General features: G+C 32.0%; 3 protein-coding genes across 5 annotated transcripts in view; 1 reads left to right on the forward strand and 2 right to left on the reverse strand.

The window, feature by feature from the left end:
- Positions 1 to 16,965, reverse strand: part of LOC145328400 (uncharacterized) — a 195,123-nt gene that overhangs the window by 4,353 nt on the left and 173,805 nt on the right. Inside the window, exon 2 of the mRNA XM_080172038.1 lies at positions 190 to 279. Coding sequence (XP_080028164.1) covers positions 190 to 265 — 76 coding nt within the window. The 5' untranslated portion in view covers positions 266 to 279. The remainder of the gene's footprint in view (positions 1 to 189; positions 280 to 16,965) is intronic.
- Positions 278 to 10,674, reverse strand: LOC145328397 (uncharacterized). Its single transcript, XM_080172034.1, has 14 exons — positions 10,420 to 10,674; positions 9,924 to 10,004; positions 9,370 to 9,591; positions 8,704 to 9,141; positions 7,345 to 7,459; positions 6,509 to 6,620; positions 5,931 to 6,004; positions 5,539 to 5,619; positions 5,105 to 5,205; positions 4,259 to 4,329; positions 3,563 to 3,665; positions 3,025 to 3,142; positions 2,471 to 2,807; positions 278 to 2,236 (listed from the first exon to the last, which is right to left on the reverse strand). Exons 1-14 carry the CDS (start codon positions 10,631 to 10,633, stop codon positions 1,661 to 1,663), a joined length of 2,643 nt encoding a protein of 880 aa, XP_080028160.1. The 5' UTR covers positions 10,634 to 10,674; the 3' UTR covers positions 278 to 1,660.
- The window catches only part of LOC145328398 (uncharacterized), a 58,172-nt gene continuing 53,136 nt past the window's right edge, over positions 11,930 to 16,965 (forward strand). For all 3 annotated transcript variants that reach the window (XR_013882433.1, XR_013882432.1, XR_013882434.1), the window contains exons 1-6: positions 11,930 to 12,152; positions 13,458 to 13,574; positions 14,169 to 14,314; positions 14,706 to 14,982; positions 15,631 to 15,787; positions 16,663 to 16,773. The gene's annotated coding sequence lies outside the window, so the exon portion shown is untranslated. The remainder of the gene's footprint in view (positions 12,153 to 13,457; positions 13,575 to 14,168; positions 14,315 to 14,705; positions 14,983 to 15,630; positions 15,788 to 16,662; positions 16,774 to 16,965) is intronic.

Here is a 16,965-nt window from a genome sequence, read left to right on the forward strand (position 1 = left end):
TTAAAGAAAGCTTTTTAAATAGATCCCCCCCCCCCCACCCACCCTAAAAAAACATGATTTGTTTCTAAAGAATTTAAAAATAGTAGGTAAAGTCTAACGGTTCATTATTTTAGAGATCTTAAACTTTGAACCAAAAGACCCTTCTACTTTATAAAAAAGGATTGCTTCACTACTAATACTAAGGCTTACCTATGTCTTTGCTTGTAGCTTTCTCATCCAGTCCTCCAATATACAACTTCGTTGTACCCCGAGCACAGTCATCCATATCACAGAATAGTTCTGAAATCATTCACATCAAAATTATTTTTTTAATTGCTAACCTTAACTTTAATTATTTTAAGCTTTTCACATTTAATAAATAACATAGTAAGAACAATAAAATTTCAACCCTAACTATAAATATTATGCTGTATTAATTACAGTGTTTAAAGAGAGTTAGAGAAAAGATTTAGGGGACGATCAAATACATTGTTAGAAAAATTTTCATTTTTGGATTTTAACAAGATTTTGGCAATTATTTAAGTCTAAAAAAAAACACCTATAAAACTATTCTACAAAAATCTAACATCTAAGCACTAAACGGACAAAAAAGAAATTGTATGAAGGGTACAACTAATATCAAAATTAGAAGGAAATTTAAAAATTACATTATTACAATTTTATGTTTAAAGAGATGAGGTTTATTTCTTTATAAAAAAATGATTAACATTTGAAAAATATTTTATTTATTTTTGAAACTATTAAGCCCAGAGTATTACTTTATTTTGTTCACCCTACCATTTATCCAAACATTCTCTCTAGAACACTTATACTCTTAACTATAAAGACATTTAAAAAGAAAAAATGAGAAAAAATTCAGAAAGATACAAGATTCATTAATATGCAAATTCTATAAAATAATAAAGATTATAAATACGGGAAAAAATTTTAGAAACAAATAATAAACAAAATAACCAATATTAAAAAGCTGCAATAATGCTTATTATATATCACATAAAATAATTCAGAAAAAAATATAATGGCAACGTTAGAAAATATTTTTTATTTCATCAAAATTTACTTTTTAAATATTATAACTGTTTGTAAAATTTTGGGTTTAAGGGGACTTTACATGAACGAGAACAAGTGATGTTAAGCAACTTCAGCAGTAAAGATCATAATTTATATCGTTCACACATATTCAACTTTACATTTCAGAAACCTAGTATATTAACCAAAAGTTACTTAACACTACCGTAAGAAGGTGATTAATATCATTGCTCTTTTTCGTGCATAGTCCCCTGTCGTTAAAATTTAGAAAATAAAATAAATAACAAAAAAAGCAACAGAAAATACATAATATAAAACTATGAATTGCAAATAGACTGATACAATATAGACTAACATAAAATGCTCTTAGTGAACAAGGTTAAAAAAAACAAAAAGTTTCAGCGTGCATTATTTTTTAATATAAAGCAATTGAGAAAAAAAATCTGCCAAAAGGATTAACTGGAGTTTAAAATATTGAAACAAAAATGGTTCGTAATTTATTCAATTTCTTTTATTACTGTAAAAGAATGGTGACAAACTCGAGTTTATTATAGCGCACGCTTTTAAAATAACATAAATACTGAAATTTGAGACTGATCAAAAATACTTAAACCAGATTAGATTTTTAGAATCATGAAGGAGCTTTAGCTGCATCCTTTTCGGTATCTGGTTTAGCTGCATCTTTTTCTGTTGCTGCTGTTTTAGTAGTATCTTTTTCCTTAGCATCTTTCTCAGCTACACTTTTAGAAGAATCTTTCTCAGCATCTTTTTTGCCGGTTTCTTCAGCTTTTTTGTCATCGCTGCCAGATTTTTTCTCGTCAGCTTTTGCCCCATTTTCCTTTCCCACTGGTTTGCTTGGCTCTTCAGCCTTTTTGGGTGTATCATCAACTTTCTTACTTTCCTCCTTAGGTTTATCATTATCCTTGGTTGCTGCAGAAGCTTTTTCTTCAGCACTTTTCTTGTCATCTTTAATGTCCTCTTTTGTTGCTTCTGCTGCTTTGTCAGATGCTTTACTGTCTTTCGTTGCATCTTCTGTCTTGGCACTTTTATGTTTAGCTTGGTCAGTTTGGGATTTGGTAGCTACTTTGTCATCAGCTGGTTTGGCAGACTTGTCATCTACTGGTTTGGCAGATTTATCTTCAGATGAGCTGGTAGAATTTTCCCCTTCTGTGACAGCCTTTTCGCTCGTTGACAATTCTTCTTTTTCCTTAAAATAAAATAATAATATTCTTAAAATGTAAATCAAATGTAAAACTTTTGCATTAAATTGGTAAGGACAGTAAAAATATCCCAAAACCATCCAGGACCCTATGTGAAGATTCCATAAAATTGAGAACTTAATCGGTTCATTAGTTTTAAAAAACTTAATAATAATAAAAACTTACTACTTTATATAATAGAATAGTAAAATAGCTACAATTCTAATGAAAAGATGAAATACCTTTTGTACTTTGTTAGTTACTTCATCTTTCTTCTCAGTATTGTTAGCGTCAACCTTTGATTTTATGGCGGTAACAACATCAGATTTGGTTGCAGTAACTGCAGTAGATTTTGCGGCGGTCACCGCAGCTGTTTTACTTGCGGTAACAGCACCGGATTTATTTGCGGTAACTGCTTCTGTTTTAGCTGCAGGAGCGTTTTCAGATTTGGAGGTTGTTGCCGCGCTACTTGATTTACGCCTTTTCGATGTTGGCATGACCTCTTCGTCGCTTGACTGGTCGTCCATGTCGTACATCATACTCTTGGCTTTCTCCGCGGATTTACGCTTCTGGGTGCGTCTTAACATGTACATGAATTATTTTTTAGAACTTGAAACAGAAAAGTATCCAAAATTCAGTACAATGAAATTGATTCGACGAGCAAAAAAAAATTTCGGTGAGAGTTGACGGTATTTTAGCGGCGGTTCCAACACCGTTTATTTCACAGTTTTTACAAAACATTGTACTCCAAATATAAGGTTTAACACATGTTTTAGTGTCAAGGGGTTATCGTTACCTTTCAGGAACTGGTGAATCGTCGATTTCTTCTTTCCGCTTCTTTTTTCGTTCCTCCCTCTTGCGTCGTCGTTCGATTTCATCAAGTTGGTCTTCACCCTCGTACAATGATATATCCACTGAAAATTATAATATTACTAAAAAAAAGAGAGATATAGAGAATTAAGGGGAAAAGAAAGGGTGATTAGATAAAAAATTTAAGAGTAAATCTAAGACAGAACGAAATAAATAAAAAATATTAAAAGCGACTAAAAAGCAGTTAAAGAGCTGTCTGACTTTCAATTATTTATTACACTAGTCCCCCGATGTTTTATAATAACGTTTTCTTATTCGTTAACTTTGCATCTTTGGGGACTTAGAATTTTGATTAATTCATTCATTTATTTCAGTTTACAAACGTTTCAACCAATAATTGTAATCTACAGAAGGGGTAATTTTGTGTATTGTCAATGGGAATGTACATCAATTTAACAGCAATTGTCTTATCCCCTTAGATCCCTACAAAAATTGAAGAAACAATAAATGTAAAATGAACTTACATCCATCCGGATTATCCTCGGTAAGAAGGGAGTCCAGGTCAAGTTTACCAGCTGCTTTGTCAGACGCGCGCTTCAATATAGTTTCTATTCGAGATAACTCATTCTGAACATAAGTTTTTGTTATTAAATCAAGAACCAGTGCAAAAGTGTTTAAAAAGTAAAATACAAACCAAAAAAAGAACGAACAATGAATCCTCATAATAATTTTGGTGTAGGAATCCCTCCCCCTACCCCCATAAAAAGGGCCTCTTGGCCATAGGTATGAATATTGCATAAATAAGTTTACCTAGTACATAATAATTAAAGAGAATTTCCCTCCTTTTTTCTATTTTTAACTTTTGATAGGACCAGGGGGGGGGGGCAGTCTATAATATATTTATAACAAGGATGACAACATACATAAAAGTGAAGCTCTGTAACGGTACGACAGACAATTAATAATTTTGGAATTAGTACTCCAATCGGATTACATAAATCTTTGTTAAATAGTTAAAATCAACATGTTTAAAATGGACGTACGGACATTCTGGTAACGATTATAGAGTTGCTTGCTTTCTAAATCGTATCTTACTACTACAGATCATCGTGCAAAGTTTGAAATCTAAAGGACGATTCAAATATGCCTAAATTACCGTTACGGATGGACGAACCGACCATAATTATAGAAAAGCTTCGCTTATAATAATATTTCTAAACCTGAGGTAAAAGTTGTCGCTTAGTTTTGGCAACTTTGTCAAGTTCTACACTCGTCAAGATTGTGGCAAAATCTAAATTAAAACATGAAAACTTGAGCCTTTACGAAATGAAAAAAGATTAGCCGTCTAAGCAATCCCATAATAAAAGTCTTTCCTCTTGGATTATAATAAAAGGGTAACCCTCCCCCCCCCCCCCAAAAAAAAATCAAACAATTAACGGAGGAACTTTTTAGAGAAAAGATCCGATCGAAAAAGTGTTGGAAGAAATGAACACTAGATGCCTTTTTTTTCATAACGGCATAAAAAACGTAAGGATGATTGAACTTTTTGATTGACGTCCGAATGTTAAAATTATACCCGCATTTTCATAAAATGTCATTTTGTGACCTTTTTCGTAAATACAAAAAAAAGTAAATATCACATCATTATATATCTTACTAGCGGCTTCGCCCCTAGCCTCTAGGGGCTTTGCCCCAAGAGGTGTGATCAAACCAATTTTTCGTATTTTGTATTGAAAAGAAATTTTTTTTGGGGGGGGGAAATTTTTTTTTTTTGGGGGGGGGGGGTTGGGGAAGTCGACCCCGCTATTTTAAATTTAGTTTTAAAAAGAAATATTTTTTTTTTTTTTTTTTTTTGGGGGGGGGGATTTTTCATTTTTGCAGGGTTGGTGTTGTCCCACCCCCTAAGAAAATAGTTATAAACCTTCCCGGGACTTATGAGAAGCTACCCTGTAAAGGAGAACCCGATCGGTTCAGCGGTTAGCGAGATCCTTCGCTACAAACAGACAAACAGACAGACAGACATCGTTCTACTTTGTATTATAGATTTATTATGAACTAGTTCTAACCTGTTTTATCATAGAAGTCAGCAACATATAAATCTCCGTTAGGATTGTCTTTAGCTGGAATTAGATGAGGTTCGTTCGAGTACCACTGGATCTTTATGTTTCTAAAATTATTTTCTAACATTAATGATTAATTGGATGCTATCTTGATTTTTAATGCTACTTCAACAAGGACATCAAAGTGTCATCAATGAGAGCAATGTTAATAATTTTGTTTCAGTCTACTAAAAAAAAGTAAAATCATAACAATTTCGAAATTTAAGACGTATATGACATAAAAATAAACGAGGCAAAAAGAAGTAAATGATAAATGAAATAGGCCTCATGAGAATCTTAAAAATTAATCTGGATAAGAATTTTAAAAATATTTAACCTTAAGATAAAAAATACACCATTTTAACCAAATAACACATCATGTTGTTTAAACTAAAACTTACTTTGAACTAAGATAAATATTCTGCATTGCTTTACATAAATAGAAACCATCATCAGGATTACGTACTGCCAAAAATTCATCCCTAAAATGAGGAAATTATGATATGACTAAACATTGAAACAATAAGATACATTGTTTTTACCGGTCAAGAATGATCATTATTAAGACAAACGGTTAATTTTCCTCTAATATTTATTTTCACATTCTTATTTCATAATTTCAAACAAGCTTAAAAGCAAAATCACAAACACTCATTTGTAATACACTTTTCTTCTGCAAACAATTTGGAAATGGCAAAGAAGACAAAGCTCACATATGCAACCATCATACTAACTGAGCAAAACTTTAAAATTGTTAAGTAGTTACCTAAATAACTAAGAGCTATTCACTTACTTGAAAAATACAGGGTCTTTGCCTCCACGCTTCTTGGGGGAGGGGGTTTCTACCTTAGGCGCCTTTTTCTCCGGCTATACATAAAATAGGAATAATTTTAAAGACAATTTTAATATTAGATTAAAAGCTTTTTTACATTGTATTGTCCGTTTGTCTGTAGGTCATGCTTAGAAAAATGTAAATGTTACTTATTTATTAAGGTTTCGTGATTTACTTGCTTTTTCTCTTTTTTTCATTGTTATTTATAGGAACTGAACATCTGCCCTATAACTCACTTTGAGTGCCTGTCCATCCATTTTATGATTATTTTGTGCTTCGATACTTAGGTTGTTGACATCCTTGTTTTCAATATGCAAGAGTTTTTACTTTTTATTCAACAATAACATGTTAATGTCACAACAAGAGAAGGCTAACATATACTATTTAGGTTTGTTAGCAAAGAACAGTGGTAACAAAGCAGAAGGGTCTGTGGACAAGTGCATAGCATGAGTTTGGTCCCTGCCTGCTATATTTTGATTGATGTTAATGTTATAGTTCAAACTTCAGAATAATTGACCAACCAAATTAAAGATTTTTACCTTTTCTTTTTTCTTTTCTTCCTCTTCTTTCTTTTGAATCTTCCTGAGTATTTTTTCCATTTCCGGATCTTCGTTATACGATGCCACGGGCACTCTAGATCTTTTACTAGACCTAAGTGGAAACATACGTGTTATTTCTTTATTGAGTAGTTGCACTTCTTAAAGCAAAAAGAACTCAAAATTTTACTAGTTTTTGTTATTTGTAGAGTGGTTTTTCCCATTTTTGCACTTCTATAACCAAAAGATAGAATGTATTACCTACTATTTATTCCTGTAAAATCTTATTCCATGTTTTGTTAATTCAATCTTAGCATATTTTACTAAATAGCATGCTAAATTTCGGGTCAACTTCAGTTCACGGTAAGTTTCCGTCAACGAATATCTCTAAAAATCTATGAATTTTAAAGGCTTTTAGTAACCAAATGAACGAACGTACATATCAACTTCATAGAATTTTGGAGATATTTGTTACGAGGAATATTTTACTGCTAACTGCAGTTGACCCAAAATTTCTATTTCCTTTAAGAAATGACAGTTACTTATTGTTGAGCTTCTTATGAACACAACTGTCCATTTCGGTTGAACATAAAAGAATGTATAATGGTTATTATCGCATCGTATTATAAACTGCTTTTCGCGGATATAAAAATGTACAATTATTTAGCTCCGAGTTGCCGACAGCACAGGCTAAGAAAATTTGTTTATATATTATGATTGTACATTTTTTTATTCTTAGAAGACTGGATATAATACATACATGATTTTTCACTGTGAATTAGAACCGATTCCAGCAGATATTTATCTGTTTTAAAGCATCCATACTGGAAAAGTTTTACCTGACTTGGTCGTCTGGCAGAGGTTCAACCTTATCCACTTTTTCAACTTTTCGTTTTTGTCTCGGCGTCTTCTCAGCCACAGGAACTTTAGGCTTTCTTGGGGATACAGGTGTTGCTAAAACAATTTAAAATATTATTTTAGATAACATTTCTAGATGCCATTTAGATAGGTACTCAATGCTAAAATTGAACATTTAAACAATATGAACGCAGCAATAGGATAATACACAGTGACATTGAAAAGAAATGAAAACAAGGATGACAACATCCATAAGTAGCTAAGCTCAAAATGTATTGATAGACATCTGGATAAAAAATAATCTTTGAATATATTAAAAAGACATAAATGGAATAAATCACGAAACCTTTTAAAAATGTATGACTTTTGAGGCATTAAGCTAAAAAGAAAAACGTAAAATCTAGGAATCGATCTAGCACCCCAACCAATAGCAAGTCTTTATTAAACTTGGTATAATGTTGACTGAATTAATCCCTAAAAATTCCAGCTTTTTATTTTGAACAGGAGTCGAAAAAATCATGAAAACTTGAAAAACTATGAATCGATCTAACACCCCAACCAATTATAATATCTTTAAAAAAAACTTTATAGAAATATATAGAATGATGACTTAATTAATCCCTAAAAATTCCAGCCGTTTATCTTGAACAGGAGTTAAGATAATGATGAAAAACTTGAAAAACTAGGAATCGTTCTAGCACCCCAATCAATATACAAATCTTAATGAAACTTAGTAAAAATATGTAGGATGCAAATTTATTTAATCCCTGAAAAGCTCAGTCGTCTGTGTTGAAAAGCAGTCGAGAAAATTACGAAAACAAAAAAAAGTAGGAATCGATCTAGCACCCCAATTAACAAACAGATGGACAAAACAATGTATAGATTAGATGCAATTATGTCATAGGAATCTTCACTAAACATTTCAGCTGTCTATCTTTAATAGGAGCCGAGAAAATCACGTTTCCCCCACTTTGTCTCTAACAGACGGACGGACAGACGAACATTTCGAATTATAGAGTAGCTTCGCTACTAAAAATGCAACCTTTCAAGGATTATTTTAGTAAATACATTAAAAATTACGCATTATATAACCTTATTAAGATACAAGCTCATAAAACAGATGTTTAAGGACAAAGAACTACCGCAGGATCAGAAGCTATGTTCCCTGAAGAGTAATGCCAAATCGGTTCATCGGTTACCGAGATCTTAAGCTTAAGACGGACAGACAGACTGACATCGTTCTACTTTGTATTATAGATAATGCTGGAAAATACAGCGATGATAGTGACGTAAGTGTCACTCCATTGTTAAAGATTAGAAACCTTTAAATTATGAAATACCTGCAGTTTCAGGATTCTTTTTAGGAGGAACCGGAGAGTTTGACTTGCGTGCCGTCACAGGGACGGCGGGAGACGTTTTAGTGGCCGTTGCCGGTGGTTGAGGCGAACTTGGTTTAGGTGTAGTTTTCTCGGTTGTTTTATTTGCCGCCGGTGGAACTGGAGACATCGATTTTTTTGGCGGTGGCTTTGGGGCCGGCGAACCCTCTTTATTTTGTGCTACTTGAGGTTTAGAGTTTGTGGAATCTATATTTTTGCTATTTGTTGCGGGTTGGTCAGTGGGAGTTGAGGAGGGGGCAGGTGTAATCTCTGAGGTACTTTTGGGGGTAGCTTCGGCTGATGGGCTTATTGTTTCAGAGGATTTTTCATCGCTACTGGCAGTTTCTTTGCTGTTTGGGGCAGTTGTTGTTGTATTGCCACCTGAAGGTTTGGGCTTTGAACCTAGGAATAAATAATATTAATGCATGTTTAAATATTTTCTATTTAATCATGTCAGAAAAAAGATCACAATTACAATTTACAATGACAATTATTTATGTAAATAGACGTCAAAAATTAAGAAGCTATGATATTTTTTTATTATAAATAATCTTAATCTGTCAAAAAAAAAAGGAAGTCCCAATCAATTTTAATAAAATTAATCATTAGCACTACTGCTGAATAAGTAACCTGGAGGACACAATGGTGAAACAGTGGGCAAAGGCATAGGCCTGCTAAATGGAAGAACTGTCCGCGCTAATCCCCCTTTAGCTCCCGTAGCAGAAGGCGCAGCTGCAGGTGGGGTGGGAGTGGATGCTCCCCCGGATTTTTCCAGGGGTCTGGCTAATCTTAGCGGGTTCACAGGCTTGCTGCTATCTGAGGCGGGTGATGGAGTGGATTTTGAATTGTTTCCTAAATTATGGCATAACATCATGTATGGAAGATTAGGTATCTTAATTTGAAAATCAAAAAGGCTTAAACGTAAAATGTTAAAAGTTACTTTGTCTTGACATAAAAACGTACTAGGTAACCTTTTTACTGACTAACCTTCTCGAAAAACATTTAAAACAAACTTTTGGTGACATCACCTTTCTTAGTTTAATAGGTATTAAATGACCAAAAAGCTATGAATTTTTTATTGCTACACGCATCTAAAAGACGTGTTACAACTTACTAAGTTGCATAATTTATAACTAATAGAACAATTGAGTCATGCACATGAAGTCTAAAATAACCTAGCAAACCTGTTGTATCTTTATTTGAACTAGAATTGTTAACTTCAGCTGGCTTGGTTTCTGAATTAGAACTGGATTTGCTTGTGTCACCTTAAAAAAAAAAACGACAAAATAATATTTAAAAAATCATTTAACACAAGGAGGGATACTTCCTTTTAAATGAAATCTATTTTGCCTCTACACTGTGCGCAAAATCAGTGAGGTTATTGTAGTCAACTTAGGGGCTGATAGCTATACTTTACTTTATAACCTAAAATGGAAAAGGGAGGAAGACTATTCGTAGAACAATTAGAAACCTCTTTGAAAGCTAAAAAGCTAAGTATGAAGTATAATATAGTTTATATATTTATACAAATTTTTAGAAAACACGTAAAATAGAGGCGAAACACTAATCTCTCACTGTTAAAACATTTAAAATTATCGCTATTTTATTGGCATACAGCACTATCAGGTTTTTTCGAGTAGATCCCTTCTACTCTTGTATTCAATAAGACAATAATCTTACCATTTTCTTTAGTATCTTTACTTTGTTTTTCACTTTCACCAGATTTTGTATCTAAATTTTTAGTGTAGTCACCATTAGCATTTAATTTCGAGTCTTTGCTTTCTTCACTTTTGGCTGTCTTTTCGGTTGCTGCCAGCTTGGCGACTGCCGCTGCTTCTGGCTGCTTGTCTGTCTTACTTTCGCCGCCAGTTTTAGCGTCGCCATTTGAAGACATTTTATAAAATTTATGTTCTTAATTCACCTCTATCTGAAAAACTAAAGATTGTTACATGTAAAAAATAACTACTTAACAACAATACAAAAATAAATAGTTTCAATGTTACAAAATCAACTTTATGAAGATTAAACGTAATAAATACGTAAAAATCAATAAAATTCATTAATTAATGAAAAATCTGGGAAATTTGTAAATCCTCGACAACCTGAGGTCAGCCATGATGTTTGGTTTCAGATTAAAACAGGGTTGCCAGCTTTCGAAATATTTTTCTTGTTACCTTAAAACAGATGCTTTATCTATTTTTTTATGTTGTGTTGAGTCAATTATTATTTTTAACTTAAAATTCCTGTAATAATCGACAAATAAAAAAGAAAAGTTATAATAAATATTTAAAAATTAGAGACAAATAAAGTTTTTAACATTTTTCTTTTTATTTTGGGCAGCCATGACTCGCTACGATACCTCACAGACCAACCCGGTACCATAGAACATTTAGTACATGGTGAACTTTATTTTTAAAATATTTTTCATAGTTTTTTATTTTAAAAATTGCTAGTCTTAGCTTGAAATTTACTTAAAATTAAAAAAAACCTTAAAGTAAAATTATATATTAAATATTTCATTTTTGTTGATCTATATCAAAAAGTTCTTTGAAACTATATTATTGTGACCAAACCTTTTTCAAAAAAAAAAGATAAAATATTTTTTATCCAACTAAATTGAAATTTGGTATAAAATATTATAAGTAATGATAAATTTAATTTATAAACTTTATATTACAGATTATAAACTATTTTTTACCTAAAATTATAAAAAAAAGTAATTTTATTTGGCCACTTGTCGTGTTGTTTGCACGGCCGTCGCCATTTTTGCCGAGATCTAAATCCATATTTTCTCTACAATATTTTTCCCTTCTATCAAAAATTCTATTTTGCGTTTTTTAACTCTAATCAAAGTCGATAAATTAAAGATAATTTTTTTAATCCCAAGAATTTAATAGTATGAAATATCAGTAAATATGCCAATGCCTAGCGTTGATATATGAAGAACGATTTCAATATTGGTATCTGTATAACTCTTTTTGGGTAAGCAGTAAAATTAACTTTAGCTTTCGAGGGCCTATTTAAGTGTCCTAGGACCTATAATTATGAGATATCTAAATTAATAAAACAATTACTTTTTATGCTATATTTTATGATAATTAAACAATATAAATTAAATAATGTAGAATGAACCTTTTTTGTCATAAATTTAAATGTGAAGGGGATTTTTGTCCAGCAGAGAATTTGTCCATTTGTATTTTATACGTTTGTGTATAGAAACAACATTTATAAATTATTATTGAAATCAAAAAGATGAATTTGCTTAAAATGTCTTTTATCAAAAATTAACCTTTGATCTTTAAGTGAAATATTGGAGGGGAGATGAGTTTTTTGATAAGAACTTTTATAGTTGATAACCGACATTTTACTAGAAGAGAGTTATTAACATCACCAAAGTAGTAAAAAAGAGTACGGTAAGAATTTCATAAAAAAACCGCAATTTTTTTCAACAAAATTACAAGTTTTTGTAGTTTTTTGTGTGTTTAATTCTAGTTTCGCTACTGTCTCAAATGGGTATATTTGTTAAACGTAAATATTTAGATATATCTTACGATATGATTAATTGTAACTAATATATAAAAGATTCAACATTTAACATGGAATAATACTATATAATCGAACTTATTACACCACTTTTATAACCTTGGTATTTAGATTTACAATAGGTAGAATTACTCTTTTCTAAGAAAGGGACTGTCACACTGATTAAACAGATGGTCTTTTACAGCCCATCTCTTATAAAAATGTTATGTATTGATCCAGTGGTTTCTTCCGTATGAAACAGTAATAGAATGTCGATCTGTCTGTATATGTCTCACTTAAAAATTATTGATTATAACCCTATTGTCATTAATATATTTAATTTCATTAGTACGGAGTTGGATAGGGGTTTCCGTCTTTAGAGGAAGCCTGCAAGAAATACATCGATCTAACTGCTGAAAGACTGGAAAACTGTCATATGATATACCAAAAAGTCATTTTGAAATGCGTACAACTTTTTGTCATTGAAGCTGGAGGTTTTGAGGTATATGATGGTCTACAGTGGCAGTTTTTCAGTAGTTAGATCGGTGTAATTCTTGCACAGGATTCCTTTATGGAGGGACAGTATCTTTTATTTAACTAAAATGGCGTAAACTGGCTTAAAGAGTAATCTTATTAATATCATTATATTATTTAACTTATTTAGATTATTTAATTTAAATATAACTTACACGTTATCAAAATTTTTATCTAGACAACACACGTGAACTGTTTTTCAAAAATAACATAATAATAAAAAAACACATTTCATATTTTTTTTGGATAAACAATAATATTTGGTTGGAATTCTTAATGTACATTAGTTAGCCTATATACGTATGCTGTTTGAAAGCTCGATGGGTTATTAAGTAACGCTAATTAAGGCATGTTAGAATTGTCCTACCGAATTTCAATGTTAATATTTCACCCTTGTCATCTGATTTTTGGAATGCTGATTCCTTACAAATTACAATGTTACTAGCAAATAATGAAAGGTTGTCCTTAAAGAGTATCCTGTATTTACGCAGTCAGTTATATTATGTTTTCAAGTTTTGACACTTTAAATGTTTATTTGTCCTACCATTTCTACTAAGCATCACTTTCATAAAAGTTGTCTTTCTTGTTTCTGCCTTGTACTTATTGGTACTACCTTAAAAGGTATCAAAATTTTTTGAAACTTTCATTATTATTCTATTTAGGCGATTTGTTGATGTCTAGAAGAAAATAAGAACCTTCCTTTGGGTTGTATTACCATCTTGAGACAGAACAAACAAGTACAATCATGTTCATTGAGAGCGTCATATTCATTCTTGTCCAGGAAATTATTTGTGAGAGCTTTACAATTAATGTGGTATATTGATCGTTTGAAGTTCAGAAAGATATTGTAAAAAATTCACTTGGTACATGGTAATTCATATTCTTAATTTTTTTTACTGAATTATGAATTAATCATCCACTTTATTTGTTTGTAGATTTTCTCTTTATTTTCGTTTATTCTTAACATAAATTTTGGAGGCATAATCATATTTCATTGGAGGAAAAATCCTCCAGCATTTAATGTCATTAGTTACCTACTTAATTTTTATCTCTGTTATTTTAAATAACTTTTATGGCCCCTATAAATCATAAATAAAAATTGCAATAATTTAAGTACATGATCGGATAAAATAGTAGCTACTCTTAAATTACGGTATTTTCAATGTCAGTTATTTTTTAAGAGTAAAGGACTTTTTCTACCTAACGGATTTATAAAAGATGATATATAGCTGTAACCTGAATGTAAAATGTTATTGCACTGCCGTTGAATTCAGTGATTTATTTGCAATACCTAGATTTAAAAAATAAGCATAGAATATTGTCATCAATAAATAAAACTGATTATTTGTAGCTCTTCATAAATAAGCTGTACTAGGTGCTGGTTACGCCTGTTCTATTTCTCGCTATTCTAACCTTTGGCTTGGCAGCCTTTGGTAAAAGTTTGGGCATTAGAAAACTTTATGTCAAGGTTCTGGTTAGCATATTTGAATATGCACGAAAAGCTTCCCAAAAAGCACAGGTTATCATTTTTATCTTTCATGATAATGAATTTATTTATAAAATGACACCTAAATTATTTTATAATAAGGGCAAAGTTAACATTTTAACAATTATTAAGTTGACAATTTAGCCCTTGGATAGTTCAATCAACTCTGGTCGTTATTGAGATTTTACTCAACACACCTTTTCATGTCAGTTCATAATTTTCTAGTATGGCTTTGAAACCGATTAATATCCGCTGGATTAGAAATCATGTAAATCATAGTATAACAGACAGTATTCCACGAACAATCATGAAATTAATACCTGTTAGCTCGGGCTTTTGGCCCCTCGGGGCTAACAAAATATGATTGTGTAACATAATATTTCATTAAAATATCCGTGCAATAAATAACTATTCCTTATTATAGGAAAAGCGGGTATCTGGCAGATTTTATCTGGGCGACGACCAATCAACTGAGGAGGATGTTGATTCTTCGGAAAGCGCGGCGATTAACGGCAAAGTCGACCCGTTGGGAGGCGCCAGTGGAGATATTGGCGACAACGAGTTTGTGCCGCATGCCGGTATGCTCCTGGACCGGTTAAAATCGCGCCACAACGTGATCTCCAGAAAAGACAATTTAATTTTGACACCCGCCAGCAAACCAGTTTCTAAACAAAATTCTGTGATACAAGAAAATGAAGCAGGTAAATAGCGGTTTAAAAAATGAAAACAGAGATGACAACATTCATAAGTAGGTAGAGTTTTCTTTAAATGAGTATAAACTAACGGATGAAGTAAGTTATAGAGCAGATATTATTTAGTATTATAAAATATACAATATGATAGTAAAAAATCACGAAACTTTTTAGTATAAATAAAATATTTGACTTTTGTATTATGACGTGACAGACCAACGAACCAAGTAATCTATGTATGATATTTTGATGCTTACACAAACACATCAGTACAAATAATTTCACACGCAAAAAATAGCAATCTACCTTAAATAGCAGCTTAGATTATTTTTTACTGACATACGAACATTTCGAATAACAGAGTTTATGAAAACATACAAAATTACCTACCGAGTGAATTAAAGAAATATGAAACAATTCATCAAAACATAAAGATAAACAGAACAACCGGACGGACATTTAAGTAATCAAAATACGTAGAAATAGTTTCAGAGAATCTTAAAAAATACACTGCTCATCTTTGTCTAACAGCAGAATGAAATTGTAGTAGCGACAGACAGTATAGTTTTAAGGTTATATTTATAAAAAATATTTTTCTTCTTTGAATGCAGTAAATGGCATAGCTGCGAATCAAATTAAATATGTATCAAACTTCAGAGGAAATAGCCGCAGAGAGAACATCTGTGTCCGAACGGTTATTATTGGGGGAGAGTGTGTCAGCCAACACACTCCAGAGAGAATTTGAACTGGATGATGTGCTGGATTATGTTAAGACTGGTGTAGCTGCCATCATTGAGGATGAAGTCACTCAGAGGTAACAAATTAATATCTAAGTTTGGAAACATTCAGTCAAAATTAAAGATTTTTAGTACTTTCCCTCAAAGTGCCTAGCAAGCACTCCCACCTTCCCTCATTTTTTAAATAAGCTGAAAATAAGGGGTGGAGTTGCCATATGGAGGGGACTTGAACTCGAACTCTCACCACCGTGACTCAGTGCGCTACCACTGAGCTACGACGCCCCTTTTTCTGCATTCTTGATCAAAAAGTTTATTACAAAAATAACGTAAAATTAGAAATGAAATATCTTGATAGTTTTAGCAATCGTACAAAGACAGAAAAGTTGTGGACCAACTATACAATTAGGTTCGTTAATAGGAGATTCTTTTTGCAGGGATATATTAGAAGGATATAAACTTTCTGGCTTCCCTGCCTTTCGTTGATTCGTTTTTCTCTGAAATTATAGATTCTTTCATGTTTTAATCATAAGAATAAACATTGTAAACCTTATATTTATAAAAAAAAAGTTTGTAGTGCATCTAGGGCTTTGTCTTCAATGGGGTAAATTGGTAAAATAGCAAAATTCTTACTGTACCTACCGATTGAGTTTTCCATTTTAGGAAAGCTTTGCTTAGGTACACCGTACTGGTATGGTTTTATGTTCTTAGGAATATGTCTTTGGGAGGATTTAGGCAATTAGTTTTTAGGCTTAAGTCTTGGAATGGTTTTAGGATATTTTAATCCTTTTCCTATCCCTTAGATTACAGAGCCTTACATGCCAAGGGCTCGGTCGCCAGTAGGTATACTTTAAGGGAACTAGAAATTATAGGAGCATTTAATTTTTTTTGACTGTCTATAATACGATATGATATTTCTATTTTCAACCAAAAAATGAAATATTCTCCATTTTAGATTTGTAGCAGAAGAGTTAAAGAACTGGAACTTATTAACAAGAACAAATCAAAAGTTTGAATTCATCAACTGGAAACTTTCTTTCTTCTGGTTCTTTGGATTCTTTTTCAGGTAAGAAGTTTCCTTAAAATTGATTGTTGAGTACCGAAACCCTCTCCTCTTTGAAAAGGGCCCCCAGCAGGAATTAGGGAAAGGTATAAAAACTACCTGAGGTATTGGTTTTAAACCAGGGGCGTGCATATGGGGAGTGGAGGGGGAAAACAAATGGGGGTGAATACACCACCCTAAAACAGCCAAGGTGGT

Source organism: Acartia tonsa, chromosome 9 (assembly GCF_053477335.1).
Source record: "Acartia tonsa isolate MP-2025a chromosome 9, ASM5347733v1, whole genome shotgun sequence".
In the NCBI taxonomy this organism is placed as follows: Eukaryota; Metazoa; Arthropoda; class Copepoda; order Calanoida; family Acartiidae; genus Acartia; species Acartia tonsa.

Bases quoted from the DNA above. Each gene is read 5' to 3' on its own strand.
- LOC145328397 (XM_080172034.1), bottom strand. From the start codon at position 10,633: ATGTCTTCAAATGGCGACGCTAAAACTGGCGGCGAAAGTAAGACAGAC. The intron at 10,005-10,419 runs GTAAGATTATTG...TTTTTTTTTAAG, and splicing joins TAAAGATACTAAAGAAAATG to GTGACACAAGCAAATCCAGT. The intron at 4,330-5,104 runs GTTAGAACTAGT...GTTTTAATTTAG, and splicing joins TGACTTCTATGATAAAACAG to ATTTTGCCACAATCTTGACG.